Here is a 12,038-nt window from a genome sequence, read left to right on the forward strand (position 1 = left end):
TCTTAAGGGTGTGAAAAAGTGATATCCGTTCATTTTACTTGTGAGAAGTGTGTCTCGCTCGATCACACTGAGAACTCTGTGGAACACCAGCAGCTGCCTGGTGTGACCTTAGAGCCACCAACACTGTGAACATATTGCAGATTCACACCAGAAACACAGAAACAACAACATCAAGACAAAAGTTCAGTCTGCTTCATAAAAGGTGCTGAATGCTGTTCTGGGTTCAGCCTTTCCTCCACCAGTGCTTCCAGAGTTCTACCTCCAGTGTGTGGACCTGAATGACCCCCTTACCTCTAGAGTTGGTCGCCATGTCCGCCACCTTCTGAAAGGCATCTAAAAAGGCCACCGCTGCCAGAATAGTGGTCCTGTAAATAAATGGGAACATGCTGAGTACACTCTGGCTGCATAAGAGTCTGTAAACATTGCATAAGAATATTTTGTCACTGAGGTTCTGCCGCCGCTCACTGGAACCACTTCTCACCTGAGCTGAGAGTGCAGCTTTGTGGCCTTGGCACTGAAGTCTTCCCACACAGGGTAAGAGCTCTGATAAGAGAGAGGAAAAGTACTGAGTCAAAGAAACCAAGGACATTGAAGTGCACGAGCATGCTCTGTCAAACACACGCCGTGCATACAGATAGGAGGAGACGCAGCGTTCTGTCTCTGAGGTCCGGATCTGGTACGACTCGATAAAAACCTCACTGTCAGCTTTATTCACAGTAAACGCATTTTCTGTTTCATACACACGGATAAGATACTAAATGAGAATCCAGAAAGGCTGCAATAAATCAGACAGGGCTTGGTTTCTTCGCCCTGGGGTGAGAAGCAGATCGGTTCATGCTCGGACTTGTCTTTAAAAGGTCAGCGTGACTTCTGAGTGCATAGTGTTGAACTGTGATCCGTGAGCGGTACCGCGACCCGCTCTCATAGGTACGCTCACATGTCTGCTGCACACATGAGCTCCGTAAGCCCTCATATCATGACTGTTTATGTGCACTGGGCAGGTAGTATGAGCTTGTCTAAGAAAACCTGGATTAGATTGAGGCCGGGCGGGATCATCACACGCTGCCACGAGCATCAGAGCAGCAGCCAAACATAAAACACATCCAAGGCCAGATCCCATTAGAGCGAGAGCTGAGCCCTGGAGTAAGGAAGGGAAGGGCATAACCCCCATGTGCCTCTCTGATGGAGAGAAGCCGAACGGGGTTACACATTCTGACTATATATAGCCGCCATGCAATCTGGAGAGAGCCTCGCGTTCATCACGTCTGCTCTGAGCTCCGGTCTGCCGGTGACGCCGTCAAACTCCTGCTTCTCTCAGATGAAGCGTCCGCCTGAGAAAGTGATTTAGGAGCATCATCTTTCAAAAAGAAAACAGAAGTGCTTTGCCATTAACCTCCTCGCTCTGCTGTTCGCACTTGACTTCAACAGGTGTCTAATTAGCTTGTGTGGTCTGCAGCTCCCAGGGCAGCAGGGACGGGCTGCCAGGACAGCTGAGGGCTGGACAAGTGGGCAGGAGGGCTACAGGCAGAGCAGCAGGGGGGCTCACATTCCCACCTTCATCCACACCCAGCAGCAGCATCCAGGGAAGCAGGGCAGCATGAAGGCTGGAAGTGAGGACAGGAAGTTCCTCCCACGGCCTGTCACTCATGGAGGCTGAGGTTAAAAGCATTATCCTAGGAGCTGCTAAGCAATGCTGCTCAAGGACATTTTCATTTGTTTTCCCACATGCAGAGGCTTGAAAGCACATCTGATCTAATTGCTTATCTAATTCTCCCGATCCAGTCACGCTGAATCATCTCTTTTTTCTGGTTTCACCCTTTACCTCCTGTTCTAACACCTCCTCCTCTTTCCTTCTTTGCTGTGGCTTCGTCAGACTCTTATATAACCAACAGGTGCAGCTTGTGCCAACACACTGGCTCTGTGCAGCGCTGAGTTCCCTCAGTGCTCCATCCAGATAAGTGCTACACGCTAACATCGTTCCCAATCAGGGAAGCTGTGCTGCTGCACTGCTCCCGGGGGGTTAAGCCGGTCCGACAGGCTTGCGTGGTCCAGTCAGGCGGCAGGAATGAGGTCAGATGTCTGTCTCAGACAGTGGACATGGATACTGTGCTGACTCAGGGCTTCAGCCTCTTTCATCTGTGCTGCTTATCAATACACAGACTGCCTCTTTCTAAGAGCCTCTGTCTCTCTCCGGCTCTGGCGTGAGCGCAACACAAAAGGGGAAATATATGAAACCAAACCGGGCCGGCCAGCAGCCCACAGAGCTGCCTTCACTGGAGCCTGACAGACGAGGGCTCCATAAATAGTCCAACGGCACCGCTGGCCCGTGAGCCGCTGATCAATAAGAGCGGCTCAAAGTGGCGCCTGATGCTCCACTTCTCACCACCAACACTTTGTGCATCACCAGACAATGAGCAGAGGGAGCTTCCTCCTTCCTCCATGAATACGTTCACACTTTCCATCTGTTGCCACGAACAACAACAGACCACCCTGGTTCAGCTTCCTCCACCCGCCCCTCCCCCACTCACAGGAACACAGGACAACTCACTCCTCCTGAAGGGTTACTTCTAACCACCCTGAGAGGCAACAAACTCATGATTTACTCCAATAAGCTGCAGGCGAGTCGGTCCAGTCCCTGAGCCGAGGCCGGATCGGACCGAACAACACGCTGCACGTGGAGTGACTTCCTGCCACAGGGCCCAACAACAGCTTTCATGGCCGGTGCTGCTCAGGAGGTGGAGGTGATGGAGCTGCTGTGTTCTTCCAGAGCATCCGTCCAGTGCTGACGCTTCATGTGGAGCGCGGTGGACGAAGAGCGAACAGTGGTCTGGGGTCAGATGGCCCCCTGCAGGGTCATACATCTACCCACTGTGGGTTCCTGCTCCTGGTTCTGCTGACCATGAAGGGCCTGTGTCACCTGGTGGTGGTGCTGGGCTCGGACCAAACAGGGCTGTGATTAAACCAGGACGGAGCTGAGCTGAGGTCCAGTGTGGAGCTCAGACTGACCCGGTGGATGGAGGGCTGCTAATGAGACCGACCTGCTGCACATGCAGATCAGACAAAGGGACCGAGTCCCCTCAGTCCGTCCTGCGGCGGTGCTCCGGTGGGGGAGGACCCGGTGGAGAGACAAAGGCAGTAAAACGGTCCTCTGATCCGAACCTCAGAGGTCACACACAGCCGTCATACTGTAGTGTGTGTGTGTGTGTGTGTGTGTGTGTGTGTGCGCGCGCGCTACCTTCATGTCGTTGACGATGGCCTGGAACAGTCCCCCCAGCGCTCCGCACTCCTTCTCCACCGACTCCATGGTGTCACAACAAACAAGAAGCAAACTCGCACAAAGACCGAGAACAGAACTAGATCTCCCGCCTCAGAGCTCCGCACATCGGCGCTGTTTCCATCCGCCCTCCGGTGTCCTCTCCTACGACAGGATGGAGCCGCGCAGCCAGCAGCCCGCCGGGGCACGGACAAAAAGAAACGCGCTGCTCGACGGCACCGGGCGCCGCTGGTCCGCTGGTCCGCTGGTCGCTCCGCCGGAGCCGGGATGGAGCAGGGACGCGCAGGGACTAGAGCCGGGAAGCGTGGAGGGCACATGCACGGTGGCTCCGCATGATCACCGCGTTCAACGCAAATAACGGAGGAGCTCAGAGTTCTGGGGAAGAGGGCAGGAGGAGGAGGAGGAGGAGGAGGAGGAGCAGGAGCAGGAGGAGGAGGAGGAGCAGGAGGAGGGGGCACCACAGCAGACGGGATCGGTCGCAAGAGCCGCGGGGACGCGCTCCGTTGTTAGCAGCGGAGCAGATGTCTCGGAGCCGGAGTCTCCCGTAACACGATCCATGGGAATGGAAGGGGGCTGGTCCGGGGCTGGTCCGGGGCCGGTCCGGGGCTTTCTCCTCCACAGTCAGTGGGTGAGGAGGAGGAGGGGACACGGAGGAACACCCCCTTCTCCTCCGGCCCTCCTCCCACCCCCACGCAGACAAAGTGAAGCCCTTTCTTCTCCACAACAATCCACTGACACGCGGAGCAGGATTTCCGCGGCTTTATGTGTGGATTCACGCACGCGCCTGCCACGGCTCCGGTGGGTTCTGGCTGGTTCCAGGAACCAGGAACATGTGGACCACTATCGGCCCGTTTTGCATCGATAATCTGCCGAATCAACACAACAAAGGGCAGAGATGTAACTCAGAGTAAAGTTCTCTGATGGACGAGGCCGTTGTTCCCTCAGAAGAAGAAGCTAACTTTAGCTTAGCACAAACACCGGAAGCTGCTAGCTCACTCCCGAAAAGGGAAAAAATAAATATATACTGTTTGTTGTATTAATGCCTTTAGATAATTTGATGTGTAAAAGCCCAAAATTTTGGATTTATTTTAAGAGTGTCAGTGTTTCTAGTTGTTTGCTAGCTATGCTATTTATGCTAGCTGAGACTAGCAGTCAGTGCACACAATAAAACCATAGCTAATTATTTTACATACTTAAGTTGTTGCTTAATAAATAAACATTAGCTTAATGTGTGGTCTTTACGTTCTGACATATAGAATTTTCTTACCTTCAAAGTTTAGACAGACAAAGACTAGCCGAAGCTAAGCTAAATTAAGCCAGGCTAGGTGGCTACTTGCTCAGTATTTACCAACATGTTCATGCTAGCGGTATTTTCTGAGCTGACCTACTTTCATGTTGTTTTTTATACTTAAGCTTTTCTACATATAAACAAAACATGTGGTGTAGGCAGGCAGTACCAAGGGATTCTTGGTGCTAAGCTAAAATAAGCTAAGTGGCTACTTACGCTGAATTTATCAACATAATGTCAGTCATGTTTCTCGACTAACTCCCACAGTTATGTTTTGACATTTAGGTTTTTGTACAAATAAACAAACCTCAGCCTAATGTGGTGTTTAGATGGTGGTAGGAAGGATTTGTTCTATTATAGTTTAGAGAGCCAGGCTAGCTGATTTCTGCGCTATGCTATAGTAAGCTAAGCTAAAGTGATTGCTTATTCAAAGTGTACCAACATACTGTAACAAACACCAGTGGTATTCTCTTAACCAACTCTCTCAGTTATGTTTTTATGTTTCAGTTTCTGTACAAATAAGCAAACAGTTGCTTGTTATGTGGTCTTTAGATGCTAAGCGCTAAACTAAGCTAAGAGGTTACTTGCACAAACTTTACCAACCCAACAGTGTACGTGGAATTTTCTCATCTAACCCTCTCTGTCACATTTTTATACTTTCATTTAACTTTTTTTATTTTTACTGCAATTTTTGGCAAACAAGTAAGCAGTAGCTTAATATGGGGTCTTTGGATTGTGTCAGACTGAGACTGAGCCAGGCTAGCTGATTGTTAGCACTATGCTAACAGGAGCTTAACTGAGTAGCTGCTTACTCAAAATGACAAGATATTATCTCAGCAAACTTTCTCTGTTAGGTTTTAATACTGCAGTTTTGGTGTGAATTAACAATTTTTTTAAAAATGTTTTATTTACTTCAACATTTAAACAGGACCACACCAGCTGATTCTCTGTGCTACATTACAGTAAGCTAAGCTAAGCTAAGTAGCTACCGTCTCAGCTTGATAATTCCAGTGATGTCCTCTTTGCTAATTTGCTGTAAGAAAGAAGTTAATTTCCCGAAAACGATTCACTGAAAATAGATTCAGCTAAATAAGATTTTGAATAATTAATCCGACAAGCTGATTTAACTTTTGAGGAATTAGATTTATATTACGTTAATGGGAAGTTTAGCCGTCCGCCATAATGACTCCGCTGAGCCTGACAGGGAGAGTCGGAGGCCACCAGGCTGTAATGTATTGTGACCACATGATCACTGGTGTGTTATGAAGTGGCTGTGGGGGGTTTGGGGTCACCCCGCAGCATTCCTGATAAACATCCTGTCAATCTATTACCCTCCACATCTGCCACACACACCTTCCTCTGTCATCTGTCAGCTTTTACACAGGACTACATCCACCCCAGCAGGCAGCCCTCGCTGTGAAACACGGCTCCGTCCAGCCAAAAACTACATCCCACGTCAGCACACAGTCTGGCCGCGAGTGGAAAACGCAGCCTTTCCCTTAATTCCTGGAGATAATCTTTATCAATCATGCCTCTCTCCTACCGCATCTCCCCCTCTGTTTTCACTCCCTTCTGGGTCATGTCAGTAAAGTTTGCTTACAAAGCAATTACACGATCGCTGTTGCGCCATGTAATCATATCTTTTATGCTTCTTATGCAGTAGAAAAACAGGGCTTGTGCTGTGGGTATTTATAGAGCAACCAGACACCCAGCAAACAGGAGGGGAGTCATAAACACGAATACGACAGGAACAAGGAGAAACCGTAAAGCAGCACAGAGAAAACACCATCACACTGTCTTTTATTAACTTGTGGTGACTCGATTTAGAAACTATGTCTGGTTCGGTATCTCCTGCCCACGTGGACAGACATGAGGTAGCGAGGCCGGGCCTGCAGCCCAGTCCCTGTGCGCTCACCACAGCAGTCACTGGCATCTCTGAGAAAACAGCCATAAAACAGAAAATATCCCAACACAGATGCTGACATTCCTCCCCACCACCACCACCAGCACCACCAGCACCACCACCACCACCAGCACCAGCAGCAGCCCCCCTCTGCTCTCTGCCATACCGCTGATGCATGTGTGTCTGCAAGTTCCCTTAATTCAGCAAGGATGGGTTTGAGTCAGGAAAAAATGTGAAGGTTTGTGTTTGGCCTGCTCTCCCAGCCAGGCTGTACAACTGAAAGCAATCATCAGCCCTAAACACATCAAGCTGGGCAGACTCACAGCCATCCTGGAGGCTTATATAAGCCACTTTAAGGGCTTTGACTTCTGGGTGCGTTTTCATCCACCATTGTGCGATAATGCCTGTTTATTTTTCAGCCGTCACCGGGGCTGCATGCTTCACCTCATTCATGCTCCGGAGTCTGGAGGAAAAACTATCCATCATTTTATTAGCAGGGGGAGTTCAGCAGAAGAAACCTGGCGTTTGCTCGGCTCGTAGATAAGCGATCTGGATAACGTTAGACTTTATAATGTGACTTTGGGTTACGTAAGCTTCAGAGGTGGTAGCTGCTGAGCAAACAGCTGCTTGTTGTTCTAACCTTGTGTTGTTTCTCTTCAGTTCCTGCTCCTCCTAGAAGGTATTTCAGGTTCCCTCTGACCTTGACCCGGCCACAGAAGCAGCAGAATTCATAGGCCATGTGATATACTGTGACCTCTCACACTGGAGCTCAGGCCTCCCCATGACTCACCCGGACCCCCTGTCTCGGCTGGTTTATCACCGTGGTGGAGGACAACATTAGGGAAGCTGTGACCCCCCCAGAGGTCAGTCTCTAGGTCTTGTGCCCACTTGACCAGAAAATCTATCAGGATTTATCACCTGAGGCTGCCTTTGTTCAGCCTGTGATGTAACTGATCTGATGTGGACCTTATGGGGAGCTCACCTGCAGGACAGAAGCCGACAGGTATGCACATAGCTCCGGCTTCTGGTTCCCCTTAAGATGAGATGAAGTTCATCGATCCCACGACAGGGAGCTGAGACGCTGATCATCCTGAGGACAGAAGAGGAGAGGTCTCCAGAACATGTCTGAGGAATTCCTGTGGCCGACTCGGTTCTTCTTGTTTTCCGCTGTGAAAGCTCGTCACCGTAGGAATCCGCTTCAGCCCAATGAATTCAAGCTGCTGTTCTGTCTGCGAGGAAACTACAAACTTTTAACGGCCGCCTTTCAAGTCCGCAGGGGGCGAAAGCTTCATAGTCAGAAGGTGGATTGGTAGGTAGAGCGATGCTGGAAGAGTCTGGGACGTTTAGCGTGACTGTCCTATGGCTGACCAGCGCCGGTTCTGTGACCGGCTCAGATCAGTCCTGTGAAAGCTGATGGAGGAGTTACAACAAGCATCAGTCAGTTTATCTCCTGCATGTAAGCAGCACTTTTTATTTGTATGTAGTTTTTGAACATGTTTTAGTTTGACAGCTGTGAAGAGGCTGAAAGCAACCAGGAGTTCATACATCTGCATTTTACCTCAACAGGTTTTTCCTAGTTTGACTGTTTTCATTTGATTCTCTCTTGAGCAGATCTCTCAGTTGTCTCTGCCGGGAAACATACAGAAAAACCTGTTGCTGTGTTTCCTGGTTTGCCTGCAGTTGCCGTCATAAATACCCTGGAGGGTAAGAAGCTCTCAGGCCACATACATGTCCGGAGGCTGGTCAGCAGGCACAGTACAAGAGAACCTATCTGCTCCAGTTAAATGTGTGTGTTTAACTTCATGGTCCATCCTCTGCTCACACACACTCGTGGTGAACGTGAGATGAAGATAAGGCAGTAAAGGACGATGACTGTAATGGAAGTGGATCCAAAACACCGGCCGTCATCAAGTGTTTAGCCTCCATTAGTGAAGCTAAATGTGATTTTAAGGAGGGTTAGTGTATTACTAATATATTGTCTAGCATTATAATGTGTTCAGTACTCTAAATGTGTTCTGTCTCTGTTCAGCCCGTAGGAGTGTAGTCTTATTGTGATATATGGCAGGATTGTGTAACGTGAGACTGTTCGGTTTGGTGTTCCAAGTATTTTGATTAGTCTCAAAGGTGGCTGTTTATATGGAAATAGGAGCCTGCTGACAAATCAGAGCCAATCCAGGAGGCAAACAGTGACCGTCTTGGATGCTGAAGCTCTGCAGCAGAACACAGACAACAGCTCAGCGTCTCCAGACCTTTGACAAAAGTAGAAGACAGCTTTCCAGCGTGGCGCTGAGATGTACCGCAGCTCTAAGAAGCAAGTCGTAGTCGACACGTTGTCTTCTGTTTAAAGGCAAATTGCAATAATTTGTCTCGGTTCAGCAGCTGGCTCTCATCTCTGTGGGTCGGAGGGCTTCCAGTGCTCCTCAGCATGGTGGAGCCTCTCCAAACGTGACGGCCGCAACCCGTACGTCAACACATCACAGATGGACAGAGAGTCGTCCTCAGAGGGGAATGCAATCTGTGGTACGCACTCTTTACACTGCTTTGTATTCCACAGAAGTGTTCAGACGAGGGCCGGATGGTTAATGAATGAGCTCATGTAAACCAAACTGCCCACAGACAGGCCTCCCCCGGGCCTCTGCATCTCCTGCAGTCCTTCTCCTCATCTCCTCTTCCTTTGCTTTCATCCACCCCTGCTTTCTGGCCCGTCCTTCCTTTCTAATCTCACATCTCTGCGCTGTTCCCTTTATTCCAATTTACTCCTCTTCCCCTGTAAAACGTCCCGACTGACTTTCTTTCTGCTTCAACCCGCCCACGTCCCGGTGCCCCTCGGCCGGCCGGAGCGTCCCCCTCAGTGCTAGCAGCTCCTTCACCGGCTCCATGTGAGCCTGAGGAATTTCCTCTGCAGGTCCGGCTCTCCTCCCGATGGAGCCCGTATGGACACGTGTTGCCTCTGTGTTTATCTCCCAGCGATCAGGGTGGTGATACCGCCGAGGCCCGGGCACGTGTGAAGCCAGGAGGAGGTCCGAGGGGAGACGGTGATGTAGCTGCATAGAAACCAAGACAGAACCGTCGTCTCCGCTGTGCCGGGGCCGCGTGACTCGCTTTTTATTGGGAGTTCTGCTTGACCTCTTAACACCCGCTGAGCTGTGCACACACACAAACAAACAGAAGAGCACTGGAGCTGGAAGGCCATAAACACCAGCATTCACTCACCAACACAAACAAACAGAACTTCATGCCGAGCTCGGGAAGCAACATGATTTCCTCTCTTTTTATTCTGAACAAACTCAGGAGCAGAAACACTGGTTGTTGCTGCTGGTTGTTGGTGTTCAGCTGCAGAGACGTGAGCTGAAAATGTTTCTGCCGTCATCCAGAGTGTCCGACTGTCACGGCCTCCCTGACACGTATGTGGAAACGCAGACCGCTGTAAACACGCCACAGAGCAGCAGCAGTCACAGGGTGAACGTCACGCACAACAACACCGCATCAAGTAAAAAATAAATGTATGTAAAGGCCACAAACTGAAGAGACGAGGGCATTTAGCTAGCTGACAGATTTCCACTTCGCCTCCTGGTGAAGCTAAATCAATTTGTCTCCGCTGAGCCCTTGAATCTGCTTATTTTATCTCCAGCAAGGACGTGACAACCCAAATTATCTGGGGAACGGCACACTGTCACCGACGATATTGTGCCACTGCAGTTCATTTCAATCAGACCCGATGAGCTGGGATGCAGATAAAGAGCTGATTTTGCTCATTCAGTGACAGCGCTGGCTTCTATTTATGAAACCTTCAGCTGCCAGCGTTCCTGCTGCCACACAAATGACACGAAGTGAAAAGTTCCCGAGCTCGTCGAGTTAAAAAAGTTCAATCTTTCATGCGCGAGAACCAAAATTATCTCGGAGGACACGTTCAGGATGAAGAATCCCTGCGAAGACGTTGTTGATCCTCTCAGCGCGGTGAGACGTGCCTCCCCCAGACACACCAAATAAACACTCTGATTACTGACATTCCTCTTTAAGAAAAGACAGTGACCGGGTCAGATCAGTGTTTGGGCATTGCTGCCATTCCACGCGTACTCCCAGCCGGGTCGGTGTCGGTTTAAAGCGTATGGATGTGTATGTCATGGATCCATCTGTGCATGCCAGGTGTGTCTGTTTGTGAACTCTATACATGTGGAAATATGCTATTTGAATCCAGCACGCTCTGAAAATAACCCAGAGGAACAACAAGCAGGAGAGGCTGTCCGTCCATGTGCTGTTGTGTTGGAGAGGAGGGGCTGTGGTAAAGAAACTGCTTCTCCCGTCTGTTTTTCTGTCTTCGGTGGGAACAGAACTCTCTGACTTCTCGGTGAACCATCCAGCAGCACCTTCAGTGTGTGTGCAGCGAGGACACGACACCCAGAGTTTGGTTTGGAGGAGCTCAGGCCCGGAAAGGAAGCGCGTCCTCTGGGGAGTCACCCTGGGGAGTCAAGGATCTGGAGGTCAGTCAAGACAAGCTTGTTAAATTCAACAGGCAGCAGCGGAGAGCGATGTGGAGGAACGAGCAGCATCTCAAAGCAAACAGGCGTTCTGCAGGAATGTTTAAACATTTCTGTCTTTGAAGTCATCAATCACGTTCGATAGGAAAATAAAGCTGTTCTGCAGTACAGTGAATCACTGCCACAACTGGGCCGACAGCTCGTCTCTGACAGGTTTAATCATCCAAAATAGAAAAACAAGACGGCGCCGCTCAGGGAGCTCCAGGCAGCGTGCTCACCAGCTTAGCTTAGCGTGTTAGCATGCATCAGCTGATTACCTTTAAACACAAGGAACACAGCCACAACGGATTTAAACACCATCAGGTATTTGTTACTAAATCAATGATTTGACCTGATGGTGGCGCTAGAGGGACAGGTCAGCGAGGGTTAGTTCTCAGGGGACCTTTAATGTCTTTGTTCATTTTCATGGAAATCCAGCCCTGAATGAGTCGAGTTGGATCCGTCTGGTTCAGCTCGGTGGATCCTGGCTTGTCTACATGCTGCCACCTAGTGGCCGCCTGCATGTGCAACACCATCATGACACAACCCAGTGACGACTGTTTTACTGGTCGTATACAACAAACTGGATTTTAAGGTCCTCAGTCAGAGTGAGACCCGGTAAAGACACTATTTCCTGCTTCTTGAACTTAAAGTTGGGATTTCTCATTGTTCCGTTGGAACACGTTAGAACGTTCTCCAACCCCACTTCACTGGAGAACACATGGAGGGAAAACGTAGGCGATTTCTTTACTTATAAACATTCCCAGATCCAGCCAATACTGAAGTCGTGTCTTTTCTGTTTTTGTGTGAAAAAGCACTTTTACACCATTTTCTAAGGAGCATGTTTCCATGTTTCACCGTGTCAGCGAGCAGAACTCCAGCTCATCCATGGTCCATGGTGGTGTTCATGATGAGACCATACAGCATGCATCAGGTATCAAGAGAATCTTTATTATTAAAAAGGTGTAAGAAACAAGAATCCCCATGCCACCGTGGGTCCAAAGTGATCAGAACACCTGCTTCTGAAATCAAAATGTGAATGTTTGCCCACATCCT

The 12,038-nt window shown here is 49.6% G+C and overlaps 1 protein-coding gene across 2 annotated transcripts in view; it reads right to left on the reverse strand.

The window, feature by feature from the left end:
- The window catches only part of mtss1la (MTSS I-BAR domain containing 2a), a 23,347-nt gene extending 19,730 nt beyond the window's left edge, over window positions 1–3,617 (reverse strand). For both annotated transcript variants that reach the window (XM_008290982.1, XM_008290981.1), the window contains exons 1-3: window positions 3,236–3,617; window positions 482–543; window positions 292–365 (exon numbers count right to left, since the gene is read on the reverse strand). In XM_008290982.1, coding sequence (XP_008289204.1) covers window positions 292–365; window positions 482–543; window positions 3,236–3,304 — 205 coding nt within the window. In that variant the 5' untranslated portion in view covers window positions 3,305–3,617. The remainder of the gene's footprint in view (window positions 1–291; window positions 366–481; window positions 544–3,235) is intronic.
- Between the last annotated feature and the right edge of the window lie 8,421 nt (window positions 3,618–12,038).

This window comes from Stegastes partitus, unplaced genomic scaffold, assembly GCF_000690725.1.
Source record: "Stegastes partitus isolate 25-593 unplaced genomic scaffold, Stegastes_partitus-1.0.2 Scaffold707, whole genome shotgun sequence".
Taxonomy (NCBI): Eukaryota; Metazoa; Chordata; class Actinopteri; family Pomacentridae; genus Stegastes; species Stegastes partitus.